The sequence below is a fragment of the Lynx rufus genome, unplaced genomic scaffold (assembly GCF_022079265.1).
Source record: "Lynx rufus isolate CCGP_SWC_20201006 ecotype Redwood Valley unplaced genomic scaffold, mLynRuf1.p SCAF_9, whole genome shotgun sequence".
NCBI lineage: Eukaryota > Metazoa > Chordata > Mammalia > Carnivora > Felidae > Lynx > Lynx rufus.
This window is the reverse complement of record NW_025814897.1, coordinates 96,051,762-96,067,118: the sequence shown is the minus strand read 5'-3', so window position 1 is coordinate 96,067,118 and position 15,357 is coordinate 96,051,762. Positions and strand designations below refer to the sequence as shown.

General features: G+C 36.7%; 1 protein-coding gene across 1 annotated transcript in view; it reads right to left on the bottom strand.

Moving 5' to 3' along the window:
* TTC17 (tetratricopeptide repeat domain 17) overlaps window positions 1-15,357 on the bottom strand; it is a 128,833-nt gene that overhangs the window by 101,716 nt on the left and 11,760 nt on the right. The window contains exon 2 of the mRNA XM_047070224.1: window positions 3,542-3,631. Coding sequence (XP_046926180.1) covers window positions 3,542-3,631 — 90 coding nt within the window. The remainder of the gene's footprint in view (window positions 1-3,541; window positions 3,632-15,357) is intronic.

Genomic DNA, 15,357 nt, shown 5'->3' with positions numbered 1-15,357 from the left:
CTATTGTCTGAACATTTGTGTCCCTTCCACCCTTAAAAATTTATATGTCGAAATCATAACCCCTGAAAATGGTATTAGGATGTGGAGCTTTTCAGAAGTGCTTAGGTCATAAGGTTGCTGTCCATGGAAAATAGAATTTTGCACTAATATTCATGTGGTAGCAAAACCTGATGAAAAGCCATTTTATACTTTTTATCCTCTTGGTGTGAATATTCACACATTTCGCTAAAGAAATATTAATGTCTTTGAATATGGAGTTTGGGACCAGAACCTGCTGGCAGTACAATGTAATACTAGATATCTGTACCTATAACAGTTCTAAAAGAAAAAAAAAAAGTAAAAAGCTGTATTCTAACCATATATAGCCCTGGTGATTTCAGATGAGGGACTGTGAATTTGTATAAATACTGCCATCACAGCTTTTTTCTGCTTAGTATTTACATAGTGAAAACTTTTTCCATCCATTTATCACCACACTGGCTTTGTGTTAGGTGTATTTCTTACATGTCCCATACAGCTGGACTAAGTAAGAAATCCAATCTGATAGTCTGAGTTTCAATCAGCAAGTTTAATCTGGTATATTTACTGTGATTGCTGATCTATCTGAATTTATTTTAAACATGTTATTTTGGATTTTCTGTTAATTTTTTTTTTTTTATATTATTGAAGTGTAGCTGACACAAAATGTTGTATTAGTTTCAGGTATGTTTATCATTCTTTTTCTTTGCTGCTGTTTTCTCTTTTCCTGCCTGTCATGTGCTTGTCAACACTTTCTATGTTCCCTCCTCTCCTCCTGTATTTTCTCTTAACTTGTAGGTTTGGAAACTACAGATTGCAGTTCCATTATTTTAGTCCTTGCCTCTACTTTGTTTTTGGTTAAGTTTTTCATCAGTAAATATTTTAATGTATTTCTGAAAGATACTCCTTAAATACAGTTTGTTTGGGTGCCCGGGTGGCTCAGTCGGTTGAGTGTCTGACTCCTGATTTTGGTTCAGGTCATGATCCCAATGCTGTGGGATTAAGCCCCACATCATACTCCATGCTGGGCACGGAGCCTGCTTAAGATTTTCTCTCCCTCTCCCACTGCCGTTCCTTTGCTCCTGCTCTCTCTCTCTGGAACACACACACACACACACACACACACACACACACACACTCACGCACACACACAAAACACACAAAAAAATCTCTTTAAAAAAAAAAAGGGAGGGTGCCTGGATGGCTCAGTGGGTTACATCCAAGTCTTGGTTTCTGCTCAGGTCATGATCCTGGGGTGGTGGGATTAAGCCCTCCTTTGAGCTCTGCGCTGGGTGTGGAGGCTGCTTAAGATTCTCTCTCCCCACCCCCTCCACTCTGCTCCTTCCCCTGCTCGTGCTCTCTCTCAAATAAAAAAATAAATAAAACAAAGAACTTTAAATAAATAAATAAATAAATAAATAAATAAATAAATAAATAAAAATACAGTTTGTTTGAATCAAAATCCAATGAGACCCACACACTGCAATGGCTGATTTGTCTATAAATCTGTTAATCTACTGGTAATTCCTCCAGTTCCCCTCGCCACCTTTTTTAATCTTTATAATTTGTTTAAAAAGTTGGGTCATTTGTCCTGCAAAGCTTGCCACTCTATACGATTTTGTTGACTGCATCTCCTAGGTTCATTTCACGTGTCCCTTTCTTTGTCTTGTACGTTTCCTAAATATTGACAGCAGGATCCAGGGGTTCTTAACTTTTTTGTGTTATAGACTTCTTTGGCAGTCTGATGAAATCTGCAGACTCCCTTCTCAGAATGATCTTTTAAATACATAAAAAATATAGAATGGCAAAGGAAATGTCATTGAAAACAAATGACACTGGAAAATACAGTGGTTTGATTGAATTCCTATTTCTTTTGGCAAGACTACTTGAAAGGTAGCAAGACTCTTAATTTTTAGTATGTATGCCCATAAGTTTTCCAACAGGATTTTGTTACTTTCACCTTCTCATAAACAGGACAGAAGAGTCTAACAAGCCTTAACTAATCACTGAACATACCTCAACACAACTACATATTAATTTAATCTAGTTTTACCTTTCAAAGCACAAAAAAATAATTAAATAAGGTTAGCAACTTCTTCATTAGTATTTTTACTCATCATTGTATATCCTACGCATGTCTACTGGGTGTACTTTTCTTTGTGCGGAAGTACATCTTTAATTTTCTTTAAAGTGAGAGTCTGGTAAATAAACTCTGTATGTCAGAAAACATCTTTGCTTTACCCTCACTCTTGAATGATGGTTTAAAAGAACATAAATTTCTAGTTTGACTGGTTTTCCCCTTAGCACTTTGAGGTTATTCCTCCACTGTCTTCCGGCACCTTAAGAAGTTCATTTAGTTGTCACTACCTTGTAGAAAAACGATATTGTTTAGTGTCATGGCTTTAAGTCTACATTTCAGTGAATAACAAATTTTTATCTCCAGCCTGTACCTTAATCAAAAACTGATGGAGTCAACATTTTTCATTTTCGTTTTCATTGACATGATGAATGGCATTTTCCCCCTTCACATATTCTAAGTCTCCTTCTCTTTATATCATACTGCCTCTTAAAAAAAAGAGTGGAAATAAACATATACAATGTGTATATGCATTTGAAAATAAAAACTATTTTCTGCACCGATGCACTTTTTGAACACTGTGTTTTAAAAAAAAACATATAAAGCTTCCAAGCACGAAGCTGTATAAATATACCTACTGTCTTATTCCCAGTTTTTCAAATAATTAATATTGTGTGTAATTAAGCAAAATCAGTTTATGGAAATCAAATGATAGAAACAAAAAGGTCAGATTTTATTAGCACCAATAGGTTTCAAGTTTTCAAGGTGCAAAGTGATTAACGCTTTCATCTCATCGTAAGAACACATAATAAGACCTTAGTTTTCCCTACTTGGAAATTAATAAAAATTACATTTTTATAGAGTATTGAAACCATTCTTCCTTTTTGTATTTTACCCAAACTCTCCTTCTAAGCATATGTATAGAGACTGTTCCTTTTCATACTTGATGGAAAAACTTATACATGGAAACCCTGAACAAGGATAGGAGTCAAGAATCAAGCAAAACCCAAGTTAGTCAGTTTCTCTTACTATTGCTCAAATGTCCTCTAATTAGATGTTATTTTTAAAATCAGGATTTAAAGGTAATATATTCAGGGTGCCAAGGTGGCTCAGGCAGTTAAGCATCAGACTGGACTTCGGCTCAGGTCATGATCTCATGGTTTGTGGGTTTGAGCCCCACATCAGGCTAGGTGCTGACAGCTCAGAGTCTGGAGACTGCTTCGAATTCTGTCTCTTTCTCTGCCCCTCCCCAGCTCATGGTCTGTCTCTGTCTCTCAAAAATAAATAAAATGTTTTTTAAAAAGTTAAAAATGAAAGTAATATATTCCTATAAAACTGAGAAGAATTGAGCTTAAGAAATAATTCGCTCTCATTTTTCTTTGAATACAATAGCTCCCCATGAAATACAACAAGTTTCAGCTGCATATCACATGCCCATTGCCTCACCTCCAATTCTTTGAGGTAGTTAACGGTTGTTTCTTGTCTCATTAATATGACTAAGTCATGGGGATGCTTCAAGTTCATCGGCGAATCCACCTGCAAGCAAGTAAGTGATAAATAAAGCTCAGATTTCATTAACATTTGTTTGGATTCATATAAAGTTCCCTTTAATATGCTTTAAATTACTGTTCAACTACCACTATAATCAGTGTTAGGTGCTTACTAAAACCCAAGGACTATTTCAAAAGTGATCGCGCATAAATTTCAGCAAAGAGAATATCATGTTCAATAGCTGTCCCTTGAATTCCAACTTGAAAGACTAAGCTTTTGAAGTGAGTATTCTAACTTGGTCAGTCACAGAAGGAATATGCGAGAAGAGAAGTATTTGGCAATGAGTGATAAAGTAAATTGCTTAAAAGATAATTCATGCTTGTAACAATAAAAAAGGAATTGTCTTGTCTTGACAGAATATTCCATATCTGAACAGGTTTGGAGTGATAAAAGGAAAACACTAAAAGCACCTATTTTTGAAGGCTATTTGTAGAATCCATAAATCAAAGTTAATATAAAATAATCTTGAGATCTCTTATTTACAGCTCATGTTCTCTGGATCATAAACAAGTGACCCTGTGGTTGAAGATGTAGGAAAAATGAGCCCTCCTATGCTAAAAGGAGGCTTATAAATTTGTTCTGGTTGAATGGAGGGTCATTTGACAACATGTATCAAAATGTTAAAAGTGCCTATCTTTTGATCTGGCAATATTTAACTCTAGGAAAACTATCCTACAGACGTTATTAAGCAAATAGGCAAAAATATACACAAGGATAAAAAATATATATATACACACACAACGAAGCTCACTACAACACTTTAAGCTGCCAAAAAAATTAGACACAACCTAAGCCCACCAATAAGAGAATGGGGAAATCCACAGTCTAAAATAGGATACAAAAAGACTAGACATACTGTCATGGGAGGATGTTCACAATGTATAATTAACTAAAAATAAAGAATATGTATACTACGATATTTTTAAGAAATTACGTGCATATATTTTTATAAATGTATACATGTTTCTACATGCACAAAACCAAGTAAGTTTACAGTGGTTTCTTTTGGGAAGTGGGATTAAGAAGAGAGGCACACTCTCTTTATTTATATTTGTACATTTTAAAACTGTTTATCATGTACACATATTACATTTATAATAAAGAAAAAAAAACCACACACACACACACACACACACACACACACACACACACGGTTTTTGAATTCCAGAAAAATCTGACAGCGTTCTTGGTGCCTAAGGGATAAGATAAAGTTCCTGCTATCACATGGTGCTAGACTGGAGTTATCAAATTATATACAAGCTCTTCAGGAAGTTCCGCTTTGAGAAAAAACTATCTTTTTGAAATCTTTAAGAAACTGGTATCAGCTCAACTAATCGAATTTAGAGCTAGCTTTTTAAGTGCAGAAGGCAGACTTACATAGATCTTGGTGAATACAACGGCCTATTAAAAAAGATTTTAGGGGTGCCTGGGTGGCTCAGTTGGTTAAGTGTCCAACTCTTGATCTCAGCTCAGCTCATGATCTAACAGCTCATGAGATCGAGCCCCACATAGGGTTCTACACCAACATTGGACAACGTGGAGCCTGCTTGGGATTTTCTCTCTCTCCCTTTCTGCCTCTACCCAACTCTCTCTCTCTCTCTCTCTCAAAATAAATAAATAAACAAACAAACAAACAATCTAAAAAATATTTTAAAAGAAGAAATAAGAACAACATGAAATAGGGGTGCCTGGGTGGCTCAGTTGGTTAAGGGTCTGACTCTTGATTTCGGCTCAGGTCATGATCTCACTGTTTCGTGGGTTCAAGCCCCACATCGGGCTCTGCGCTGATCCTGCAGAGCCTGCTTGGGATTCCCAACCTCTCTCTTTCTCTCTGCCCTTCCCCTGCTAGTGATCTCTCTGCTCTCTCAAAATAAATAAGTAAATTTTAAAAAATTAAAAAAAAAATACAACATGAAATAAAGTTGGATGCTTGCTTTAATAATATGCATTAAACTGGACAATGTTAAGTGACTACAGATAAAACTCATCTGCCCTTGCTCATTCTATCATTTCAGAGATGCCAGAGGAAAAAGAGATGCTAGTCCAGAATAACTTCCCTTGTAATTATCTGGATGTATAATTATTATTGTATCATTATAGATAATCATTGCCCATGGTCTTGCTTTTAAGATGAGATTCATTCACTGCTTCCCCTGGCCTTTCCACTATATTGGAATTTATATCAAAACTGCACTCTGTACTTAAAAGGCACTAAAAATATAATAGCAAGTCCTATAGTACTTGACCACCTGAGACGTAAATCTCCTCTATCAATCAAAGCTAACAAAAAAGCCTGCAAGCAAAACGTTAGGTTTATCTCAATAAGACATAGAACATTTTGCTTCTCTTTAGAAGTATTTGAACATATTCCCAACAGTCAAATGCATATAGGGCAGGGAAAGCTACTATATAATGGATTGAATATGGACTGATTTAACTCCCAAGGCCCATCAACCTTTTTTTATGACATTGTGATATATTATTTGTGATACATTATAGACCACCAAAATTTTTACAGAAGAAAATGTAAAAGCTATAGCCAGTGGTCAGAGTGCAAAAGAGCTTTACATAAGGAGGCCAGAGAAAATCTGCTTACTTTGCTACTTCATCCAGACTTCAAGAGGTAGCTATTTAGTACATGACTGTATCGGTATTTTTAAACAAGGTTTTTAGAAAAAGACAAGAAAACAAAACCAAAAACAGGGCAAGGGGGATGAATGCGGGAGTAAGATGTTCCCATTCCAAAATACCTAAACGTTCTGGTCACCTGGAGAACCGCATGAGGAACAAAAGAATGAAGACTTACACTGAAGAAAGACTGAAAGCACAATCTTAGTTTCAGATTAAAAAGATACTAGCTAATCAGGGCTTTATCATATTTGTATAGCAAGGGTTTGGCCAACGTTCCTTTGTAAGGAAGTACTTTTCATTTCCTGAAGTTTCATTAAGTTCAACACAGATACAACAGCTAGAGGAGACACAAAGATAAAATTATCACAGAAGGAAGGGAGTGCACTGACAGCTGTGCTTCCCCTCTGGACACGGCAGCAAATGGCATGGCTCTTTGCCAGATAAGGGTTGGTTGCAGATTTATGCTTGGCGTATATTTTTATTGAGGTAACTTCAAGTTCTTAAAATTTAAGGCTTTATAATATCTTTGACAAATGCTAATCAGCTTGAATTTCTCTCCTTTCAAACGCCTCTCCTCCTCAGGTTACAAGAGTATGTTTGTAAAGGTACAACATCCACTCAGCCAATAAACGTTTCTTAAGCCTCCGTAAACCAGGCCCACCATGTCAATATGGGAAACCTACGTACTCCAATTTTATTCACAATCTGAATGCCTTCAAAATCTTTAGCATTTAGAAGAGGCTGCTATCAGCCCAGGAGCAAAAGGTGACAGGAATTAGAGAGGTAGGTTAAAAAGGACATGACTCATATGTAAGATCTCAAAGCACCTTGTGGCTTTTTCACAAGGGACAAGCAACCCTACAAAATTCCATTACTTCACAGCATAATAAATGATGCTTGTAATGACTTGAATCATAAAGAAAAGGGAATTATTTTCAAATTTGTTCTACTTAAGATGGTTAAAAAAGTATGAAATATCTTTTACAGCAAAGTTTATACTGCAAGGAAAAACTGACCAAATATTTGGAAATTAGCTAAACGGACTTCTATTATACAGAATGATTCATTCTCTAAGAGTTCTCAATTCAATTTTATTTTCCTTTGAATACATTATATTATATAAGTACATGTGTCCAATTATATAGAACAGCAGTAAATATCTGACTCATATCAAGTTCATTTTCATCTATTTCATTTGCTGCTGGTCTCTCTAACCGAGATATTGTTAATAACTACCTCTCTAATCTGGAACCCTACCTCAGTAAATTCACAGGGTCACGGAGGGAAATGTCACTATATAAGGATAATTACTTCACTGCCAAATCTATAAAAGGTGACTATTTTAAACTTAAAATAACCATTTGAAGGGTATAAACATTTTTGAGTTCTACAAAAGCAAGAGAGAGGAAATCACTTTCCACTGGTCCTTTATGACAGGAAATTGAATACTTCAATATTATAATATTAATTCCAGCCCTCATATGCAACTTATTCTTCACATATGCTAAACATTCTTACCTATTATTTTTAATGGTATTCAAATGAGTACATGAGAGCAGCATTACTGAAATCTTTTTTTTTTTAATTTTTTTTAATCTTTATTTGTGAGAGAGAGAGAGAGAGAGAGAGAGAGAGAGAGAGACAGAGTGAGAGTGGGGGAGGGGCAGTAACAGAGGGAAACAAAGAATCCGAAACAGGCTCCAGGCTCTGAGCTGTCAGCACAAAGCCCGACACAGGGCTGGAACTCACGAACTGAGAGATCATGGCCTTAGCAGAAGTCAGACACTTAACCGACTGAGCCACCCAGGTGCCCATGCTGAAATCTTTTATTATGCCATATCCACTTTTATCTTTTTAATATATTTTTTAATGTTTATTTTTGAGGGAGAAAGACAGAAACAGAGGCGTGACTGGGGAAGGGGCAGAGACAGAGACCACAGAATCCGAAGCAGGCTCCAGGCTCTGAGCTGTCAGCACAGAGCCTGACACGGGGCTCGAACCCACGAACTGTGAGATCATGACCTGAGCCAAAGTTGGACACTTAACCAACTGAGCCACCCAGATGCTCCATGCTATACCCATTTTAAAAAATTTCCCCTTGTGCTTGCTTCGGCAGCACATATACTAAAATTAAAAAATTTCCCCTAAATTAGAAACTAGGGATGGAATATTTTAAATTTTTTATTCAAAATTTTAGATTATTTATTGAGACAATATGATGGAAAACATAAATAAAGATCTTCAAAGCAATGAAGATTTTACCGCTACCTGAAGTGATCCCATTTTGTGGGTATTTACAATGTTTGCTATCTAGTATCTGGAATCCCCTTCTTGTGGCAAAAGCACCTGCCCTGCTTAGCTGGAAGCATCCTTCCCCTACGTGGGAAGTCCTGATCAGTAGATCCCTTTCCCTTGGTCATGGTAATCTTTGAGAAGGGACATTAACCAACTGGTCAGCTGGTACTAAAGAGACTCTAATCCAGAACTTTTTGTTTGAGCTACGGGGACCAGCCGTCTTGTATTCACAGGGAGCCTGAGAATGGGGTTAAGGAAGCAAAGAAATGAAGACAGAGAGCAACCTATTGTGGTTATACTGTTTTATCAGCCCTGGATCAAACTGTATCTGCAGCACTTAGAATCTGTCCAAATATTCCAATAAAAATTTTCTACAGAAGTCTTGATGCTATTTCCAAACATCTGCCAAAATTTCTTCTAAACCCTCTGCCTAGGGCCTCTTCTTACCCTAGTGGCTCTTTTCAGATCTTCTGTCCCTTTGCACATGCAATTTCTCCTACTTGGAACACACTTCTATCCTGATGCTTTTGCTGAAGGCCAAATGACTGGGCTCAAATGACATTTCTTTTGTGAAGCCATTCCTTTCTTGAGCTCCCATAGTACTTTTTACACACTCCTTTAATAGTGCTTATTACATTGTTTAATTATTGTATGTCTGTCTCTCCAGAAAAAAATTTTTTGTATTCCTTGTTCTACCTCCAGTAGTTCATATGCTTTCAGGAACATGTCAAGCACTTAATATGCTGCTGGTTGTTTGATGAAGTTGTCTGACGTCACATTTGGTAGAATATCCATCTCCACCAAGACTATCATTCATTGATGACTACCTGTACAGGAGGTAAAGTGGCTAGGCCTCAAAGGATCGTGAAAAGTTAAGTCCTTCACAGGTCTAGGCCTCAAGGGATCGTGAAAAGGAAGTCCTTCACAGGTCTAGGCTTCCAGGGATTGTGAAAAGTAAGTCCTTCACAGGTCTATGACTAGCTGTGCAACCTTAAGCAAATCACCTTCTCTGCATGGGCTTCCATTTCCTCATCTATAAGCTGAGGGGACCCAGCCTGATGACTTTTAAAGTTCCATATGTTCTTCATATCCAACCCCCATAAAAGATTTAACACTATCGTGAAAGTGTCACATTTTTATCAGTCTCAGGTGCCACGGAAGGAATCTAATATTCAAATGAATGAAATGATCATTCTTTCAATTTGCCGGTATAAATTTGTACTTGCTCTAGGTAGGGACTCTTTCCAAAGCTGCAGCTGAAAGCATTTTTTAAACTGTCAATTTGTCAAATTAAACCAAGGTTCCAATTAGCAGTGGCTATTTATTTCTGAGCAGTTAAGTTGTTCACTGTGTCACAGGCAAAATTAGCTCTCCCTGTCCTTATGCCACTTAATTCTAACAAAGTTCAACTGGAAAAGAAATTTTTCTTTGATCATAAGCTAAATATATAGTTTACAATAAAAACAAACACATTATGGACAATATTAAAAAAATTAAAATTACTTGAAAAGTCTGCTGTCAGACCTAGTTAATTATGTCAGAATAACTTCTCTGCATATGTATACACACACACTGCTATGTAGATAAAACATTTTTACAAAAACGGGATCATATTTACTATACTGCATCCTTCCCTTCCCCACTGTTTCCTAAATTTTATCAGCTTGTTTTCTCAGGAATTACAGATCTATGTCATCATATTTAGTGGGTAATATTACATTAAAGTTATTTATCCAGGTTACTGCTAATTAAAATTTGGGCTTTTAGTTCTTCTCCCTTTTTAATGGTATTGAGATGAATATCCTTACACTTAAATTTTTTTTATTGCTGCTTACTTATTTTTTTCCTAGAAAAGAATTGCTAGGTTAAAGGGACTACACTTTTAAATTTATATTTTTTGCTGGCTTTTTTCCAGAATAGCTGAATCAACTTTAATTCTTACCAACAGTCACTGAGTTTTTCCACACTCTTAAGAACAAAGGGAAAAGAGTGAACACATTTTAATCTCTTTGTTGGCCACATGTGTTTCTTCTTTTGTGTGCTTATAAAAAATCTTCCTCATTGCCTCCCTTTAAACCCACTGATACTTTACAACACAATTTTATGAATGGTGGTTTCCAGTTGGTGAGACTCAACATGATTATCTTCTTGGTTGTGTTTTCTGACTTTTTCTACAGCAAACATATATTACTTATGTTTATAAAATATATCTCTCTTTTTAAGTACTACCTACAGGTCTTGTTAAAGTGAAACCTCAGAATGTTATGTGATATGTATTTTTAAACAAAATATGAGTTGTGATGACAACTTAGGTCTGAGGAACAACCCTGTCGCTTTTCCTTATATATTCATAGAGAAAAAAGTTCCTCTCTCAGATGTGGGGCCAGTCAAAACACTTCTAAAAGGTAACATCTTTTGTATTTTTTGTTTGTTACCTTAGTCTCCTCAGATTTTTATCCTTATCTCAAATCTAATTCACTACCATTTTCAAATGACTGACCAAAGAACCCTCACCTTTGTGACCCCTGGCAGGTGAATACAGGGGCAAGCAAGATGAGTGGATAGGGATGGAATGAGGGAGGCAGAAGTCTGTTGCCTGACTTTGCATGTAATTCTTTCTTTAGGATTCAAGTCTGACCATCATGGACCTGGACTTTCCTCCAGGTCGAGAGAAGTGCAAATTCACAAACAAAATACCAGTCCAGCCTCAGCTCTGGAAAGGGACTTTCATGGGCTCCTGACTATAATAATTTTCAAAACTTTAATAGAGAAGCAGATCTTTCACTGGAAACATTTAATTGTTTCAGATCAATAAAACACTATTATTATGAACTGTCAGGACCCGGAAATATTTTTGTTAAAGAAGACTTTTTTTTTTTTTTTTGCCATTAGTGTACTTGTACAATATGGTATTTTAATGTTTTAAAACATGGACTTCAATTTTGTAGGATATCAGGTTATTGAAACTAAATATAAACTACTGAAGCTAAATATAAACTTTAAATAAACAAAAATACTGAATCTTGACCATCGCATGAATTTTTGTGGCTTCGTATCTCTATTTCCTAAAGTTTTACTCTCAATTAGATTTACATTCCCATGTTCACAGTTCTCGGAAGACAAAGTCGTAAATGCTTAAACACACAGAAAACAATCTAGGTATCTGAAGTATATTATATAGCTATAGTCTAGATTTGACCATGTGCAGTGTTGCAGCCAATTTTATGAGAGCAATCATATCAAACAAGCACCATTTTCCAAAGTGATAAATAAGCAAGTTAATAACCATTTTCAACATAAACAACAAATGAACAACTTCTTAACCACGCGTGCTACCAGGCTACACGTTCTGATTTGTATCACCAGGAAATATACAAATAACATAATGAATAAAGTAGACAATTTACAACTTTACAAGGAAAGAAAATGAAATGCTGGATCGGGACACGAGAGTCACGGATATTTCTCATTTGCATATTTATGATATTCTTGTAAACATATAGAGAACAATGTCACTGTGCAATTAGAGCTATTTTATATGTAACTCAGAAGTGACTCTCATTCCAGCAGCTAATATTTATTGAGCATGGAATAATGGCCCCCAAAGATGGTCATGTCCTAATCCCCAGAACCTGTGACTAGTTAGGTTATGTGGCAAAGGGAAATTAAAGTAGCTGATGGAGTTAAGGTTGCTATTCAGATTACTTTAATTAAGACAGAATATAACCTGGATTATCCACGTGGGCCTAATGTAATCACAAGCGTCCTTAAAAGTGGAATAGGGAGGTCAAAGAGAGAGATGCTGCTAAGAAAGGTCAGAGAAATGCAATGTTGCTAGCTTTGTGATACAATGAAAGGGGGCCAAGAAGCAAGGAATGTGGGCGGCCTCTGGAAACTAGAAAGAGGTAAGGAAATGGACTCTCTCCTAATATCTCCAGGAAGATGTGCAGCATTACTGTCCCCTTGATTTTAGCCCCAGCGCAACATGGGTTGAACTGCTAACCTACACAACTGTAAGGTGATAAATCTCTGTTGTTTTAAGACATAAACTGTGGTAATTTTTTACAGCAGCAAACAGAAAACGAATATAAGCACCCGCTAAGTTCCAGACACAATGCCAGGCTTAAAGGTGATAAATACAATATATGTAAGCATAAAAATTCTTAGTTGGGTGCTATAGACTGAACTGTGTCTCCCCAAAAATTTTACGTTGAAGCTGTAACCTCCAATGTCATGGTAATTGGAGAGTAGGCCTTTGGAGGGTAATTTGGTTTGGATGAGGTCATGAGGTTGGGGCCTTATGATGGGATTGGTGCCCTTATAAGAGGAGACACTGAAAGCTTGCTTTCTCTTTCTCTCTGCCACCTGAGGACACAGCAAGAATGCAGCGGGTCTGCAAGCCAGAAACAGAGCTTTCAACAGAACCTGATCACTCTGGCACTCTGACCTTAGACTTCTGGCCTCCAAAACTGTGAGAAAAACTTCGGTGCTTAAGTCACTCAGTTTATAGGATTTTGTTATTGAGGTTTGTTAATCAAATATTGGAAAAGGGACACGGAAATGAGTGCCAGAAATTGAACCTTAATTTTTATCATTACTCAGGTGACGGCAACTCAACAGCCAGGAAAAAACTTCGCTATTTCACGCTAGAAATCACTGCTGTACTACACCACTGAATAAAGTTCAACTTTATTACTCATCAAACAGTAGTAGTATTAACTCTGGGTGGGGGGGTCAGCTTGACTAATTTCTTTTACTGCAGTCCCAACAAGTGTGAAGTAAGCGTTAATGACAAAGGTTTAATTTTTCTATGAAGATAACCAAACCAAACTGAAAGTTCCTTTTTGTTCATACTTCCACTGACAGCCGTAACACTGTTTCGCTAAGGGCAATGGATGGGATAAGGGCTGTCTGACTAGAAGCGGATTATATAAACAAAGATTTGACATATATCCCAAACACTGCTGGGCATTTTAAACACTCCTGATGCAATCCTTTAAAAGGACGACTCGGCAATAAGAAAATTAAATATGCATTCTTCAAACAGGTAAATTCCACTTCAAAGAATTCTTACAGATCTACTCAATATGCTCACAGGAGCATGTGAAGACACATGAATGGGCACACACACTCACAGCAGTAAAAACCTGGAAACAATCTAAATGCCTGTCATTAGGGAACTGGTTAAATAAATTACAGAATAGCCATACAATCAAATACTATGCAATTTTAAGGGCAAAGAGAGTAGCTTTTCATTTCTGACAGATGTCTAACTCTATAAATAAAAAGTAGTGGTGAGACAAAATGTTTCCAGTTGTGTTTTTTTTTAAATTTTTTTTTATCATTTATTTATTTTTGAGACAGAGAGAGACAGAGCATGAACGGGGGAGGGGCAGAGAGAGAGGGAGACACAGAATCGGAAGCAGGCTCCAGGCTCTGAGCCATCAGCCTAGAGCCCGACGCGGGGCTCAAACTCACGGACCGCGAGATCGTGACCTGAGCCGAAGTCGGACGCTCAACCGACTGAGCCACCCAGGCGCCCCAGTTGTGTTTTTTAAAAATCCACATGAGGGTTTGCAAATGCATGGGAACTTTTTGGAAGAATACACAAATAATTCTGTGATTACTTCCAGGAAGAATTATGAGTGGTTATGAAACTTTCACTTTTCATTTTATGTCCTACTAAGTAGCTTGAAAATATTTTTTTGAACAATGATCACGTATTTTATACTTTCAAATTCAATTATAGGATGCCTGGGTGGCTCAGTCAGTAGAGTATCTGACTCTTGATCTCAGGGTCCTGAGTTCAGCTCCCACATTGGGCATGGAACCCACTTAAAAAAAATCAAATTCAATTTAAAAATAGAGAAAATATTGATGTTTTATATACAAAACAACAGAAATATTTTTCTTTATATTGGTAGTAATGTTTAGCAGTACAGAGAACAGTTTAGAATGGGACCTAAGCTGGAATTTATACACAGCCACTTCCTACCTGCATGGCCTTGGGCAAGGAGTTTAACCACACTCGGCCTAAATTTCTTTATTTAATTGAGATATCAATACCCACATCTTACTGGGTCTATATGACCATAAAATGAGAAATGAATATTGAAAACACTTGGTAAAGTGCTCCGTGGAATTGACATTAAATTTTTATTGCTATAAAAGCTACCTGCTGACATTATCCTAAATTAGAGTCCCTTCCATGTATGACTATAAAATGCAAACTCTGTGAAGGCAAGGACAATCTCAATCACAGCTGTATTCCACGTACCTAACACAGAAAGGATTCCAATATGTGTTTAACGAGCAAACTAAGCCTGTCAAATGTAATGGCACACAAAAAGCTCTCAGCAAATATTTGCTCAAATAAAACGTTCCCAACTCCATTTGACCATTTTGGGCATGTACCACTCTCTAAAGCTTTACTAAAGATTAACTATCCATCTCATCTCCCGACCAAGTAATTAGACTAAAAGAGGAAAGGGCAGATCATGAGGGCACAAGGTGAGGAGGGTTCTCCTGCTGGTCACCTGATTTTAATTTAAATAGCTAAGTGCCTCAGAGGGTAAGTGAAGAATGAGGTGAGATGTTAGTAATAAAAATACATAAATGAATTCTTTTCAAAAGTTAGACTCATGAAGTAGTTACTGCTGACTAAATAAATATGGGAGACACAATCTGATCTGGCTAGTGTGAATTCCTGGTAGTAGGCCTTGAAAGCAAACATATACTTTAGCTTATTTAAAAGTGTCATGACGGTATAGATTTTTAACAAATGT